The 17521-nt window shown below is 42.5% G+C and overlaps 1 protein-coding gene across 1 annotated transcript in view; it reads right to left on the reverse strand.

Annotated features, from left to right (window-relative positions):
- Positions 1–417: 417 nt before the first annotated feature.
- The window catches only part of SLC5A7 (solute carrier family 5 member 7), a 28540-nt gene continuing 11436 nt past the window's right edge, over positions 418–17521 (reverse strand). Inside the window, exons 5-9 of the mRNA XM_030551690.1 lie at positions 8753–8901; positions 6644–6778; positions 4439–4592; positions 2854–3071; positions 418–2146 (exon numbers count right to left, since the gene is read on the reverse strand). Of these exons, the coding sequence (XP_030407550.1) occupies positions 1505–2146; positions 2854–3071; positions 4439–4592; positions 6644–6778; positions 8753–8901 (1298 nt within the window). The 3' untranslated portion in view covers positions 418–1504. The remainder of the gene's footprint in view (positions 2147–2853; positions 3072–4438; positions 4593–6643; positions 6779–8752; positions 8902–17521) is intronic.

Here is a 17521-nt window from a genome sequence, read left to right on the forward strand (position 1 = left end):
TGGGAAGGACCAGTACCAGTGAGAACAGACACAGACATCTAAGATATGGTCAAGTGGCTGCAATTTTATTTGTTCTTAGTTTGCGGTGCCAGGGGGCTGAGCAGTAAGAGGTCAACTGCAGTCTGGTGCTATCTTTTATGGGTGTGATCCACCTGCTGACCAATCCTGGAGTTCAAAAGAGACATTGGGATTGACCAATAGCAGTCCTCCTAACAAAAGAGGACTCCCTTTGGCTGACAAGCATCACTGTGCCACCTGTTGGGTGTATGGATTAGCCTTTCCTATTAGTTACTCTGACCTTGAAGGCTGACACCTACGGCTGCCCAAAAATTTTCTGTCAAAACTGTTTTTCAATAAAAAATTGAGTTTTCAACAAAGTGAATTTTTCCACATGTCCACTTTCCATAGACGTTTCACAGCAGCCCCCCAAATAAAATAGATTGCATTTTTTGTTTGAAAAAGTTTTGTTTTGTTGATGAAAAGTCAAAATTTTCTACAGATTTCCCACCCTCATATTCCGTCCAGCCCTCTTGACTCCCCATACTGTTAATGGACTCTGCACTATTCCATTTCCACACCAACAGACTGTTTATGTCCAATATTCCTTTTGACACTGAGTGAAGAAATTGTTTCTTTTATCACAACTGCAAAACTGTATTTACGTCTAGAAAGCATAAATTCCCATTACTTCACTCAGAGCTTAATTTTCAACTCAATTAATTGCTTTTATTTTTTTAATAAACAAGTTTTTTATCTTCTATTGGTGACAGCCTCTCAGAGCTAGACAGGAAAGGCTTCTGTAGTAATTTACTTTATTTAAGGTTATCTTGCATATTGTATAAGATAACACCACTTTAAAATAGTGATATATTTTTTAACCTTTTGTAAGAATAACACATTTAACCCTCCTATAAGGAACTTATTGTTAATCACACACTTAATTCAAATAATAAAATACTGGATGTATTTTTACAAAATTTGTTATAAGAAAAAGCAAGAAAGATTGTTAATTATCACTTGTTCAAGCAATCTGATAATTAGCAATGAATCACTTACAGTAGTGACAATATATTTTTGAGTTAGTGCCAATATAATGTTGACTGCTCATTATTTTAGAGTGACCATATCAGAATCTCACAGATGACTGAATACAAATGTCAAGTATCTTTATATACTGGCTGACCTAAATAGTTTTCACTGTTTTCTGTTATGTATATTTTGTGTTTTATATATTTATTAAATTCTGTAGTATCAAGATCTGTTTGCATGGGGCAGGAGGGGAGATGCGGAATTTATCCTTCGTTTGATATTCTATATCCCAACGCAACAAGTTTGATAATAAAATACAACAGTTTATTTCACGGGCTCCCACTCTCATAGAAGTGATTTAAAGAATTGTGCAGTGGCATTTTATTCCTGGTCCCTGTTTTCCTTCTGCTAAAATGCCTCTTACCATTCATGATGGGATACCCTGTTGCACTGCATTTTATGTGAAAGCAGAATTTCACTTTGTGTTGGTCACCAAGTTATCTTCAGCATTGGATAGCTCTGGACTTGAATCAACATCACTGAAGGCCTCCTTATTTGTGAAAGTTGAGTTCAGAGTCAAACTGCACCGAGGATTCACCGGTGCAAGCTCATTTAATATAATATTGTCACTTTTTACAAGAGTTGCTTTGTCCATGTTTTCTTGACTGTACCTCGCAACAACAGCATCAAGGAAGTCTAATTTTGGTGGCAAAGAACCACTCTCAAATAAATATTTTGCTAGGTAGGAGACTGCAATATTAGTGAAGAAGGAGGTGAGCATAGCAAGTGTTTTAAATGGGAAGCGCTGGACGTATATATGATTTTTATCTGCGTAGTAACCAGGATAGAAGATCAAGGGCTGAAGGTAGAGGTATGGTTCTCCTCCAGTAATTCTGAGAAGGAGGCCAAACAAATACCCTGCAATGGCACCATAAGTGTTGGTTCCTTTGATAAATAACACACATAAGAGTTGAGGGAAGATGATGATGTAAATAAGATCAGAACTGAGATACCAGAGTCCATAAACTGACTTAGCTAGCAGTGCCATTGCTGTCGCTGCTGCTCCAAAGACAAAAATAGTGATTCGCATGACCCAAATTATTTCCCTGTCTGAAGCCTAAGAAAAAAGAAAAAAAGGTGTTAGTTTTCCATAGTAATGCATGTATGACTTTTATTATGATTAGATCACACACAAGACTGAAAAATCAAAGGATTTGCATGATTTTGAATAATCAGATGTTGTGAAAGATTTAGCAAGATATGTAGCATGTAAGAAGAAAAAAATTCAATTTTTTGCAGCTTTAGGGAAAAATAGTTTAATATAGTGCACAAAAAAAAAGAACAAGTAGACAGAACTTAATTTTAAAAATAAGCACATCATGAAACAATCTGCTGATGTGAGAACATATCACTTCATTTACACTGACAGGCTTTTAAGCTATAGATCATTCTGCTCAATTTCAATTTGTCAAATGATTTCTAAGCATTTTTTATGTTAATTGGTGTTCTGAAAATGTCTCATAGTTAATGATTTAATAAAACTTGTACTGACAATAAGAATTAGGAATTGTTCAAGTATATTGTAACATCATGAATAGAGCTAAATGCAGTTTCAGCAGATGTTACTTCTTCACCTATGCAATTAATCATAATCACCAGGATTTCTGTGATTTTTCATTTTCTTCATTTAATATACTGTAATAAGAGGAAATGTTACATTTTATCTTACTAGAGATAGAAACAAATGGAGAAAATTTTCAGTGTCACTTTGAAAGTCTCCCCAAGCCCTTTTCATTACAGAAATAAATTGAAATTTAATCTCACATTTTGTCGAAATGAAAGTTGGTAAATGTTTCGAGCAAACATAGAACTCGCTGATAAGATTGAAGAGTCAGCTGATGACATTACAGCAGCAGATACTGCACCAAGGCCAAAGAAAGAAATATAGACAGGACAAAGATATTGAAGCACAATTGGTAAAATCATATCTGCTTCTTGCCTCTCTGTGGGGTCTGGTAAACCATACATAGTCTTGTTCCAATCTGTAATACAAATATATATACATATATATGTAATTGATTGTGTAGGATACATATTGACTTCTTTGCCTTTGTGAATAATCAGTGAGCCAGTGCATATTGTCATGTTCATTCATGCTCATTGGGACTATGCAAACCTTGCCAATTTGAGTTCAGATGGTCGCAGCAAATCTAAACCAACTGTTCTGCTTTGCAGGGGGTTTGTACCAGCTGAGGTTCAGTTGGAGGGGTGGGCTCATTTCAGAATGAACACTCCAAATATACCTTACTAAATTCGCCGATTTCACAATGAAACTAATGAGTTGTGCTAGCGCCGTCCCCACTAAGCTCTGCACCCGAAAGGTCCCTTTCTTTTTTGTTGCTATGTTCTGATGCAGTGGCCCTCAAACCTTCCTGACTGCCTGGAATCTTTTGGGTGCCCACATAGCCTGCTGCCATCGTCTGACTCTTTGAAATCAGTGCACTGGACTATCCCCATCAACCATGAGGCCCACTCTAGGAAAGGTCTTCTGCCCCCAACTCCTCCCAGTCATTAGCAGCATCACAGAAAACAGATTCTTGGTGCTGCACATCACTGTTCTGCATTGACCACTTCCCTGGGGCAGCACAGCATGATGTGTTAAGACCTCAGACTTCCCTAGAGAGCAGTGCAACAATAAGAGCAACCACCTTTCCTGCCATTTCCTGGGCCATTCTGAACTGGAGTAGAAGGAAGGAATGGCCCAGGATATGTGTCAGCGATTGCTGAACACCAGGTGGCTTTACCTACATAGCCACTGCCCAGGTGTTTGGAATAGGAAATATAATTTTGTTATGCTTACACAATGCCTAACAACATGGGTCCATGATCATTGACTGGCTCCTAGGCAATATAAACAGGAATTATATTATTAATAATAAATAGCTAATATCAGGATGGAACTCAGACTAAAATTTTGTACCAAGTCTGTGAACATCTAGGAAAGGCGAAATAATGGCAGCAACAGGGACAAAATTCCAGCTGTAATAGCACACGGTTGTATCACTTGAACAATAGTAGAATCTCTGTTAGATGGTATTTGCATAAGGTCTATGACACACACAATTAACTTGCTCTGATTCCATTCAATAGAAGGTAGTTTTATACATTTACAATAGATAGTTCATGAGTGTATTCAAAATATATTAAATATTTACATCATTAAACTGAGCTGCAGGATACTGTGAGTCAGAAGAATGTTCTATACAATTACATTCAGGTCTATTCTTGTGTAAAGGAAATCAGGAGAAGTTTAATGATATTACCTGGCTGGATTATATTGAACACATGCTCTATAAGGGTTTTCACACACTGATAGCCATAGTTACATTCACTGTGGTCAGTCATTTACCTGTTGATGCTCCTATTGCACCAATGAGTATCGCAGGAAGGGCCATCACAAGACAACCAAAAGCTGCCAGAAAGGATAATACTTGAGCATATGTGGCAGATGAAGAAGAAAGAACTCGCTGAAAATATGCTTGCCATGGGATTCCTCCTAACATCTGCAAGTACAATAAACAATATTCTATCATTTCTGGTTTACTAAGGTTTTCTTTGATATATTAATATACACCATAACAAGAAACACAAATAATCTGCTCCTATCCAGTGTTGTTACTATCTCAATTATATATACTCTCGAAAATTTCAACAGGCACAACCAATAACGATTGAATACTTTCACCATCTCAAATAACACTGAAATCTTTTGATGTGTAATCACATCTCTCCTTTTCTGTGCAGGCCATTCCCTTGAATAATTATCATTAATACTTTGCACTTCACCAGTCATCCAAAGATCTCAATGAGCATCACAAATACTAATTAAGTCTTACAAAAAAGATTAGGAAATATTATCAACTAATTTCATAGCTGGAGAATTGACATACAGAGCACCTTCTTAAAGCCAACAAGATCTACCTTAGACACCAGTGGGATTTGAAATGAACATTTCTTTGTATTTGACATATGTTTTAGACCTCCAAATCTTGCAACTATGTACTTTCAACCCAGTCCTCAAATAATTCTTCTAAGCCATGCAGTCAAAGTAATACCAATTGAAAGTCTAAGAAAGCAGTGGCACAAGCTTTTAAACCATCATAATGGTAGAGAAACAATATTTTTTCTTTTAAAAATGGTGCATCTCTTCTTCTATCTTGTTGAACAACAGGAATCATGTTTGAGTATATTTAAAATGACACACAAAAATCTACATTAAAAGCACATTACTAAAGTTGCAATGTCAAGTCTGTCTTGAGAACAGGGTCTGAATAGTGTCCAAAATATAAGGAATGGGGTTACACATTGAACAAAGAAAAAAAAACCTATTAAACAATTGCTCATTAATTGAGCATGATCCATCCTGTGCACTGAGTGTGGCAGGAGTCCTGTGGAAAAGGTAGCATGTGATCATATGGTTAACAACTGTTATCATAATGCATACACACAAAGTGGCCCAATTAAGATTGCACAGGCTACCTTAATTCTGACATTTCTTCGTTTTTGAATGTTTGGCTTTACAGTCTTAATAGTGTTTTTTTAACAGTTTTTTTGTATTTATGCATGTAACTTCCTATGTTTAAAAAAAAAGCAAATGGAGAAACAGAAATTCCATCATGTGGCACCATATTGACAACCTCGTGGGCCATTAACAGGATTGGAACCTTCAGAACCACCAAACAAGCCTCTTTCCCTTGAGTAATATGTTCTATTCCTCTACTCCTTCCCCAGCTTGGCCAAATTTGCCTGATTTTCAGAGGGATAGCAAAAGTCATATCCTTGGCATGCAGGGCATCAAATTCCAAGTTCCTGCTCTAAAGCATGGGGGTGCTTGGTTTCTCAAAGGAAAGGTTGGCAGAATCTTTTAATATAGGCAAAAAAACCCCCCATGTATTTTTTAACTCCATTCTCAGAAACAGCTGAACCATTTTGGCTGAGATTTGATAAATAAATAAATAAATTCATTCAGCCTGAGGCATTCACCTGGAATGGAAAATTATCTGTCCAAAGTTATAAGCAACTGAAAAGAAGGATATTATAATGCAAAGTGTTGGGCAAACTTAAGAATACATGGAGTTGCCAGCCATTCCTATATTAAATGGATTTTGCAAATATTAAACTCGTTTCACTCTTTGTCTGTCCATCCATCCAAGGTTTTCTTATTCACCTACAACTGTTGCATCTTTAATCAGTTGTATATAGCATTTATTGCCTTCTACAATATAATGCTCTGGCAAGAATGCCAGCTGTTAAATCATATCCCTATTCTATTCCTTAACTGTAACTAGGTCTACTCTTTTAGCTAAACAATATTTAACTGCTTTATTGATGGCCCTCTACTTCTGTTGCTCTGCTTCCATATTCTACTGAAATTTCATTGAAATCAGTTGACTATCAGGATATAGCTGGTATATTCATCAGCAGTGAAGAAGTTAAAAACCTCCATGCACAGTTTACTGGCAACTTTTAATTAGCCACTTTACATTTACACGTCACATGGCAATACACTATCAATGATTAAATGCTTTATTCTCTCATACAAGGCATTACTTACCAGTAAAAAGAAGTTGTCAAGCCATGAGTAGACATCAAGTGATTCAATGGATCCAAGCCAAGATTCTTTCTGCGCAGCTGTGAATCCAATGTTTTTAACTGCAGGATGTGACATTGCAAAAGGAACACTGATCCACTATAACCAAAGAGTGACATTTTATTGAATGTAACAGTCTGTGCAAAAATTATGAAATTATTGTATGAAAAATGTACTCGGTATTTTTCTTAATGCTGTGTGCTTTAGCCCAAATGCCAAGTTTAATTATAAGAGAATCATATTCTTTGTTGGGCTTTGTGGGGCCCTGGGCCAGAGCAAGTGGGGGCCCCTCCCCACCCCTTCCGCCTGCAGCTCCCCCACTCCCCTGCTCGCCTGGTGGTCCTGCCAAGGACATGGGGTTAGGGCGCCGGGGCTCACCCACACCTGCCTGCTTGGCACTCCTGTGCAGGGGCCCCATTGGCCCAGTGGCTAATCTGCCACAGCACTGAAGTCCACAGAGTTATGCCAGTGGAAAGTCTGGCAAAAAATGTAGGTACACATAAAAACCAAATGTATGTAGATAAGAGGGAATTATGCCATAAATCAATGTTTCCCAAACTTTTGAAAGCTGATTCCCCTTTAGGAAAATGAAACCATCTGCATGTCCCTGTTGTTGGAGCAGTCACTTGAAATTTGGCAAGAGGGGCTGGTGTTTGCCCCAGGGATGTGCCTTGTTCATCCCCATGACATTCTGCTCAAATTTAGTCAAGTTCCAAGCTTTAGAAAAATCACAATTCACATATTCTCAGTAGGATCTTCTTAGATTGTAGGAACTAAAATCTCTGAAGATTCTATCCACACTGGGCATGCTCCAGCCTAGAGCTGATCAGCACCTTCCTTTCAACTGATGCTCTGGGTGCTGTGAGTTGTGCTGGGTCTAGGTCTGGGCACCTGAACTGAGAACAGGGAGCCTGTCTCTCTTGTGCTCTCATTATTAAGATTGCAAAGTCAAACATTCAATTCTTAAAAAGTAGCGAAGAGTCCTGTGGCACCTTTAAGACTAACAGATGTATTGGAGCATTAGCTTTTGTGGGTGAATACCAGCCTTTGGTAATTTCCATTACATGCGTCTGACGAAGTGGGTATTCATCCATGAAAACTTATGCTCCAATACATCTTTTAGTCTTAAAGGTGTCACAGGACTTTCTGTTGCTTTTTAAGAATTGAATGTTTGACTTTGCAATCTTAATAATGTTCGTCTAATGTAGCTGTTGTATGTACCATACACACATACAATGATTAAAGGGCAGATTCTTTGCTGCATCCAGTTTATGTTGAACTGCACAGAAAGGGAGGGGTTTCTCTGGAAATTCAGTAATGGATTAGTGGATTCAGTATTCTCTGCCCTAATCCCAAACCCTGGCATAGTTTAGGACAGTCTAGAGACTGCTCTTAACTGTGCCTGAAGGCTATGGTGCCCTAGGGACCATATGCCAGCTGAGGATTTCTGAAGCAGTCCCCTCTCTGGCTGCTCACTCTCTTGCACTTCTTCACCCTCTGTGCGATAGGCTGCTGGGAGGGAGGTGACTACATCAGCTGGGACTCCCCTATACCAGGTGCAATCCCAACTGAGGAAATACAAGAGGTTTGGCATTGCCTGAGTGGTTTAAAAGGATGGAATGAGCCGGAGAATAGAGTCCTGTGTCCCTCCTTAGGACTCCTACACGGTGTCAGTGTATGGGCTCACTGGCACAAATGCAGCTTTGTGCTCACAGAGGTCCCTCTGGAATCAAACGGGAGTAGTTCTGGATGTGGAGGCTTTGCATGAGGAAGAGGGGCAGGACTGGTTGGTTATAGGACAGGTGTGTGATCCACTGCTGTGAGAATCTTCCAGTCCTCCTTCGAGCAGAAGCTCTTTGGGTCTGTGAAAGGCCACTTTATACTGCTGCAGTAATATCTCTGCAGAAACACAGCGCTTGGCAGCATGGTGAGGGGAAGGATTTCTTCTCCCCACACCCAGTGACCATACTTAGTTCCCAATCGGCCATTTAGGCTGGGCTCTGGGCCTCTGGATTTGGCCCATTTTCCAGAGCAAGACCACCACAACAACATAATATAAATGAGCAAGCTCACCAGCCCTAGGAAGATGCAGAAGAGCTGAACCACATCAGTATAGGCCACTGAGTAGAGTCCACCCACCAGGGTGTATATAATTGCAATCAGGGCAGAAACAATCACTGAAATATTGATATCAATATCAATGATCACACTTATGGTGGCACCTGGAGGGGAAAACAAAAGACTTTAGCTATTCTGCTCTCTTCAGTCTCCTTTCAGACACCAGTTTCAAGATATGTCACAGTCTGCAAAATAAAACTGTACTTTACTTGCTTTGGCCTGTTTTTTCGCTTTTGAGATCCAGTGGATAATAAGGAGCTGCATTCTGCCTCATCCCAGGGAGACAGAAAGCCTCCTGGAGCTCCTGAACATGCTGGGATTATGTGCTTGCAGCTACACCCTTTTCCACATGACAACTTGTCATAACTCTCCTACTCAGATCTGAACCTTAGAGTTCAGAACATAAGAAGCTAGCATGAAACCTCCAAACTTAATTACTAGCTTGGATCTGATATCGCTGCCACCAGCCAGAAAAATTCCAGTGTCTGGCTCACTCTGGTCTCTCCAAAACCTTCCCTGGGGAACCCCCAAGACTCAGATGCCCTGAGTCTCACCACAAAGGGAAATAACCCACTTCCCTTCTCCCTCTTCCCCTCCAGGTGTTCCCTCCCTGGGTTCCTGGAGAGATATACAGATTCAAGCTCCATGAATCTAAACAAAGGGATTCCACCCTCTTTACCTGCTCCCAGATTTCCCCACCCTGTGTACTCTGGAAGATTCCCTGCTTCAAGTCCTTGAAACACAAGTACTGAGAGATCTAATCTCTCTCCCCCCTCACCCAGAGGGTATGCAAAGTCAGGCTTAGTAAATCTAACACAAAGAGATTTTCCCCCTCCCTTCGTTTCTTAGCCTTAACCAGTGAAAAACACTTAAATAGGTCTTAAAAAGAAAGCTTTATATAAAAAGAAAGAAAAAGACATAAATTTGGTCTCTGTATCAAGGTGACAATATACAGGGTCAATTGCTTAACAGAAAAAATGAATAACAGCCTTATCCAAAAAGAATACAATTTAACACATTCCAGCAACTACACACATGTAAATACAAAAAAACAATATAAACCTATTGTCTTACTATCCTTGTACTTACAACTTGGAAGCAGAAGATTAGAAAGCCTGGAGATAGAAAGATCACTCTCAGAGCCAAGAGGGTCACCAAACCAAGACAAAGAACAAAGAACTTACACCCAAAACTTCCCTCCACCCAGATTTTAAAAAGTCTTGTTTCCTGATCAGGTGTTTCAGGTCACTTTTTGTTAACCCTCTACAGGTAATGGAACGTTAACCCTTAGCTATCTGTTTATGACACGCCCCCAAATTGAAGATAGTGGGGAACCTCACTGGCAGCGATTTCTTCCTAGAACTTTAAAATAAACAGATTAATACAACACATGCATCTTTACATATACTACTAAGTATGTAAACTACAAGACTTTCACATTTTAAGAACACTTTTTAACTACTGGATTCTGGGAAACTTTCACAAGAGAGTGCATCAGCTACTTTGTTAGAAGCTCCTGAAATGTGTTGAATCTCAAAATCAAAATCTTGGAGAGCTAAACTCCAATGAAGAAGTTTCTTGTTGTTCCCCTTGGCAGTATGAAGCCACTCTAGCGCAGAATGGTCAGTTTGTAGCTGGAACCGCCGTCCTCAAACACATGGGCGTAGCTTTTCCAGGGCGTACACAATGGCATAGCATTCCTTTTCACTGACTGACCAGTGACTTTCCCTCTCAGACAGTTTCTTGCTGAGAAACACGACAGGATGGAAGTTGTGATCCGTTGCTTCCTGCATGAGAACTGCTCCTATACCACACTCAGGTGCATCTATGGTTACTAGGAATGGCTTGTCAAAGTCCGTGGCCATTAGCACAGGGTCAGACATGAGCATTGCCTTAAGTTGGGTAAAGGCCTTTTGACACTCATCAGTCCCCTTAACTGCATTCGGCTGGGTCTTTTTGGTCAGGTCGGTCAGTGGGGCAGTGATTTGGCTGTAGTGTGGTACAAATCGCCTATAGTACCTGGCCAAGCCTAAGAAGGATTGAACCTGTTTCTTTGACTTTGGGACAGGCCACTTTTGGATAGCATCCACCTTGGCCTGTAGGGGGTTTATGGTTCCTCGACCCACCTGGTGTCCCAGGTAAGTTACTCTGTTTTGGCCTATTTGACACTTTTTGGCCTTAACAGTTAGTCCGGCCTGCCTGATGCGCTCAAAGACCTTTTCCAGGTGTTCTAGGTGTTCGGGCCAGGAGTCAGAAAAGATGGCCACATCATCGAGGTAGGCAACTGCATATTCGCCCAGTCCTGCTAGTAGACCATCTACCAGCCTCTGGAAGGTGGCGGGTGCATTTCGCAGCCCGAAAGGAAGGACATTAAATTCATACACCCCTGCATGGGTGACGAACGCTGACCTTTCCTTGGCAGATTGGTCTAGCGGTACTTGCCAGTACCCCTTGGTTAAGTCTATTGTAGATATGAATTGGGCACGTCCCAACTTTTCCAATAGCTCATCGGTGCGAGGCATTGGACAGTTGTCTGGACGAGTTACTGCATTTAGCTTATGGTAGTCCACGCAAAAGCGTATTTCCCCATCTGGTTTGGGTACCAGAACCACTGGAAATGCCCATGCACTGGTAGATGAGCGGATTATACCCATCTGTAGCATGTTCTGGATCTCCCGTTCTATAGCAGCTTGGGCGTGAGGAGACACCCAGTAGGGTAGGGTTCTAATTGGGTGAGCACTACCTGTGTCAATGGAGTGGTATGCCCGTTCAGTCCGTCCTGGGGTGGCTGAGAACAATGGGGCGAAGCTAGTGCACAGCTGCTTGATTTGTTGCCTCTGCAGATGTTCCAGGGTTGTGGAGAGGTTCACCTCTTCCACGCCACCGTCTTTTTTCCCTTCATAGTAGACACCTTCAGGCCACTCAGCATCATCTCCCTGGACTGTAAACTGACAAACCTGTAAGTCTCTGGAATAGAAAGGCTTGAGAGAATTAACATGGTACACTCTGGGTTTTAGAGAGGAATTGGGAAATGCTATGAGGTAGTTAACAGCTCCCAGGTGCTCTTGCACCGTGAATGGCCCTTCCCATGATGCTTCCATCTTATGGGCCTGTTGCGCCTTCAAGACCATAACCTGGTCTCCTACCTTGAAGAAACGTTCTCTGGTATGTTTGTCATACCAGGCCTTTTGCTCTTCCTGAGCATTCTTTAGGTTTTCTTGAGCAAGAGCTAAAGAGTGTCGGAGGGTGCTTTGTAGGTTGCTTACAAAGTCCAGAATGTTAGTCCCTGGAGAAGGCGTAAACCCCTCCCATTGCTGCTTCACCAACTGTAATGGCCCCTTAATCTCATGGCCATACACAAGTTCAAACGGTGAAAACCCTAAACTGGGATGTGGTACAGCCCTGTAGGCAAAAAGCAACTGCTGCAACACTAGGTCCCAATCATTGGAGTGTTCCTTTACGAATTTACATATCATGGCCCCCAAAGTTCCATTAAACCTTTCCACCAGGCCATTGGTTTGATGGTGGTACGGGGTGGCAACCAAGTGGTTCACCCCATGAGTTTCCCATAGTTCTTTCATGGTCCCTGCCAGGAAATTAGATCCTGAATCTGTAAGGATGTCAGAGGGCCAACCTACCCTGGCAAAAATGTCTGTTAGGGCCAGGCATACAGTGTTAGCCCTGGTGTTGCCTAGAGCTACTGCTTCCGGCCATCGGGTAGCAAAGTCCAAAAAAGTCAGTACGTACTGCTTTCCTCTGGGTGTCTTTTTTGGGAAAGGACCCAGAATATTCACAGCTACTCGCTGAAATGGGACCTCAATTATGGGGAGTGGCTGGAGAGGGGCCTTGACCTGGTCTTGGGGCTTTCCCACCCTTTGGCATACCTCACAAGACCGGACATACTTGGCAACGTCCTTGCCCATCCCCTCCCAGTGGAAGGACTTCCCCAACCGGTCCTTGGTTCTGTTCACCCCAGCATGGCCACTGGGATGATCATGGGCTAAGCTTAAGAGCTTTTCCCTGTACTTTTTGCAGCTGCCAGTCTTTCTGGTGTCTACCAGAAAGAGTCTCCTTATATAAAAGTCCTTGTTCTACAACAAATCGGGATTGATTAGAAGAGCTGAGAGGCGGTGGGGTGCTCCATGCCACCACCCAAGCTTTCTGAAGGCTGTCATCTGCTTCCTGCTCAGCCTGGAACTGTTCCCTTGAGGCTGGGGACACCAGTTCTTCCTCAGACTGTGGACTTGGTCTTGGTCTTTCTGGAAGCGATGTAGGTGATGGGGTTGTTTCCGTTGCTGGTGAACCGCTCTCCGCTGGTGCACCAGGGGTTATTTCAGGCTCTGGCTGAGCCTCTTGGGTGTGGTTGTCTGCTGCTTCTGCCAGGCCAGGCTCGCTGGCGCCCTCTGGTGTTGGGGTTGAAGATGGATTTGCAAGCACTGTCATCAGTGCTGGCACCGATTCTGGTGCTGGCTGCTTTTCCAGTGCCTGGTCTGGGACTGGAGTCGCTGCGGCTGTTTCAGTTGTTGGTATGGGATCCGGGTCCACTACCTCTGTCTGGGTCTCTGGTAACACAGACGGGGCCTCAGTGGACGGCTCAGGAACAGGAATGGGTCGGGAAGCTTGCCTGGTTTGGCTACGTGTAACCATTCCCACTCTCTTGGCCCGCTTCACCTGGTTGGCCAGATCTTCCCCCAGTAGTATGGGGATGGAATAATTGTCATAGACTGCAAAAGTCCACCTTCCTGACCAGCCTTTGTACTGGACAGGCAGTTCAGCTGTAGGCAAGTCTACAGCTTGTGACATGAAGGGGTAAATTGTCACTTGGGCCTCTGGATTGATGAATTTGGGGTCGACGAAGGATTGGTGGATAGCTGACACTTGTGCCCCCGTGTCTCTCCACGCAGTAACTTTCTTTCCGCCCACTCTCAAATTTTCCCTTCGCTCTAAGGGTATTTGAGAGGCATCTGGGCCTGGGGATCTTTTGGGTGATGGTGGTGTAATGACTTGCACCCGGTTGGGGTTCTTTGGGCAGTTGGCCTTTATATGTCCCAGTTCATTACACTTAAAGCATCTTCCAGCTGACTGGTCACTGGGTCGAGATGAGTTACTGGAGACTGGTGAGGTGGAAGAATAGGGTGTCTGTGGCTTTCCTTGGGTTGCAGGTGGGGTCTTTGGCTGCCCTCAGTTGTAGGGTTTATTGTCGATGTGCCCCCTGGGGTATTCATTCCCCTTGACAGTAGCTTTCTTGTGTTCTGCCACTTCCATCCATTTGGCTCCAATCTCCCCCGCCTCGGTGAGATTTTTGGGTTTTCCATCTTGTATGTACCGTGTTATGTCCTCAGGAACACCATCCAAGAACTGCTCCATTTGTATGAGGAGGTGCAGTTCGTCAAAAGATTTAACATTGTTTCCTGATATCCAGGCCTCATAATTTTTCCCAACGTAGTAGGCGTGTCTGGGAAATGACACATCTGGTTTCCACTTTTGGGTTCTGAAACGCCGACGGGCATGATCCGGGGTTATCCCCATTCTGAATCTGGCCTTGGTTTGAAACAGTTTATAATCGTTCATTCTGTCCTTTGGCATTTCAGCCGCCACCTCTGCTAAGGGTCCACTGAGCTGTGACCTCAGCTCTACTATGTACTGGTCTTCAGGGATGCTGTACCCAAGATAGGCCCTTTCAAAATTTTCTAAGAAGGCCTCAGTGTCATCACCTGCCTTGTAGGTGGGAAATTTCCTGTGATGTGGAACAATCATTGGAGGAGGGTTGTTAGGATTGGCTGGAGCATCCTGCCTGGCCCGCGCCAAGTCCATTTAATACTTTCTCTCTTTTTCCCTCTCTTCACTCTATTTTTGTTGTTTTTCCAGTTCTCATTGGTGGGCTGCATCTTTGGCTTCTTGTTCTCTTTTATGGGCTGCCAGTTTGATGTTTTCTTCCCTTTCTTTCAGCTCCACCTCTTTTTCTCTTTTTTCCATGTGTTGCCTGTGGTCTGCTTTTTTGATTTGCTTCTCTGCCTCCATTTTTGCCTTGGAAGTCACGGTTCCTGTTTTCTTGTGTTGGGGTGCCCTCTGGTGTTTATTGTTGGAACTGCTGGCTCTGTGTTGTCTCCTGGGGTCTGCCTAGCAACAGTGCCTTTTTTTCCCTTCCTCTAGCTAATCTTTTAAATGTAAAGTAAACCAGAAAAACCACTTTATTTGCATGTGTGTTGTGCTGGGTACTTGACTCTCAATCGAAGTGCTATAGTTTAACAAAAGACCCTTAATAGTTCCTTGCTTAATATTCAAGCCAAACTGCAACCAGAGAACAGAAAAAAAAATTCTCTCTGGCTCTGTTTAAAACCACCCTTTCTCTCTGCATAAAAGCCCTAGCAGAGAAAAAGAAAATAATATTCCTACTGGCTTCTGGATCTTATCTATCCCACCTCTCCCACCATTCTCCTACTCAGATCTGAACCTTAGAGTTCAGAACATAAGAAGCTAGCATGAAACCTCCAAACTTAATTACCAGCTTGGATCTGATATTGCTGCCACCAGCCAGAAAAATTCCAGTGTCTGGCTCATTCTGGTCTCCCCAAAGCCTTCCCTGGGGAACCCCCAAGACTCAGATGCCCTGAGTCTCACCACAAAGGGAAATAACCTACTTCTCTTCTCCCTCTTCCCCTCCAGGTGTTCCCTCCCTGGGTTCCTGGAGAGATATACAGATTCAAGCTCCATGAATCTAAACAAAGGGATTCCACCCTCTTTACCTCCTCCCAGATTTCCCCACCTTGTGTACTCTGGAAGATTCCCTGCTTCAAGTCCTTGAAACACAAGTACTGAGAGATCTAATCTCTCTCCCCTCTCACCCAGAGGGTATGCAAAGTCAGGTTTAGTAAATCTAACAAAGAGATTTCCCCCCCCCTTCATTTCTTAGCCTTAACCAGTGAAAAACACTTAAACAGGTCTTAAAAAGAAAGCTTTATATAAAAAGAAAGAAAAAGACATAAAATGGTCTCTGTATTAAGGTGACAATATACAGGGTCAATTGCTTAACAGAAAAAATGAATAACAGCCTTATCCAAAAAGAATACAATTTAACACATTCCAGCAACTACACACATGTAAATACAAAAAAACAATATAAACCTATTGTCTTACTATCCTTGTACTTACAACTTGGAAACAGAAGATTAGAAAGCCTGGAGATAGAAAGATCACTCTCAGAGCCGAGAAGGTCACCGAACCAAGACAAAGAACAAAGAGCTCACACCCAAAACTTCCCTCCACCCAGATTTTAAAAAGTCTTGTTTCCTGATTGGTCCTCTGGTCAGGTGTTTCAGGTCACTTTTTGTTAACCCTTTGCAGGTAAAAGAATATTAACCCTTAGCTATCTGTTTATGACACAACTCTTCGGGCCAGTGCCTGGTTATAGGGCAGGGGTATGGCCCTGTCTCCTCCACACCTCATTTGCAACACCATATGCCCTTGAAGGAGTAGGGACAGAGCAGTCCCAGATCCTGTGCTCTGTTAATTGTAGCAACTGCAATTCTGCCTCTTTCTGGGAAGAAGGAAGGAAGGCAGGCTCTGTCATACACCCTCTCCTCACACTGTGTGCCCTCACAAGGGCCAGGATACTACTGCTTTGATTTCACGCTCTGTCCAAGCTATGTTGGCTTCCCTAATTCACAGCTGCCCAACTCTGGCACCAATTGGTGCTGCACAGGGATGCACCTTACTTACATCACTGGATGATGGGTATAGTGGAGCTATGCTTCTCCATGAGCCTCCCTCCCCTCCCTGGCCTGCCTACACCCCTCCTCTTATGGTGGAGGGTGGAGGAATGGCTGGGATAAGGGGTGGGGGGCGGGGAGAAGAGACACTTCCACTGGATTTACAGCAGAGGCTAATTTCCCTGCCCAGGTGGAATTCTCCATCCACCTTCTTCAATTGCTTTAAGTCCACTTTCAGCTGCTTATGTAGGGGCAAAGTGGCCAGTCCCCTGTGTTTCCAGAGGTTGTGGACATGATGGACATTACTCTAGAAATTAATTGCTTTTGTAGTATTGATTAAATACACTTTATTTCTATAGCACAAAACTTTAACATTCATTCAAACAGTGAATCTCAATAAAGCAATTAGTATATTTTCCTTAGATGAAAAAAAAGTCTCACTTGAGTGCCTCTTTTATAATTCATTTTAAAAATCCTTCTCCCACTAATTGCAGAATGTTTAATTTAAACCATTACAATGACTTGCAGGTGTGGCATCTCTGCTGTATGTAATCACTAAGGTCCATGTGAACCCATAGTTGGGAAAGACCTAGCAGTACATCTCCTGCAGAAGCTATGTTGTCTCAGGGCTTCAGGAGCTACTGGGAGGCATGCTTTTGCTTCACAGATGCCTTCAGAGAGCCTCCAAGATTCATGGGTTCAGAGATGGACCCACATATCTTTCTTAGACTGCTGCAAACCTGTCCCTTTCTCCCAAATGAAGAACTCTGAGGAAATTCAGAGTTAAAACTTATTCCCCATAGTGGATATAACCTTCATAGGAGAGAATGGTACAGTAAATTTTGTAGCACAAAATGGTTGACTTTGTTCAAATAGTAGCTAAAATGGAGAAACCTCTCCATTTTATAGTCTTTAATTACCACTTGTTAATATAATATGCTAGAAAGGCATTCACAATACTTACTTTCTTGCTTTGAAATACAACATAAAGCCTTCTCAAAAATCAATTGATCTT

Source organism: Gopherus evgoodei, chromosome 1 (genome assembly GCF_007399415.2).
Source record: "Gopherus evgoodei ecotype Sinaloan lineage chromosome 1, rGopEvg1_v1.p, whole genome shotgun sequence".
Classification (NCBI taxonomy): domain Eukaryota; kingdom Metazoa; phylum Chordata; order Testudines; family Testudinidae; genus Gopherus; species Gopherus evgoodei.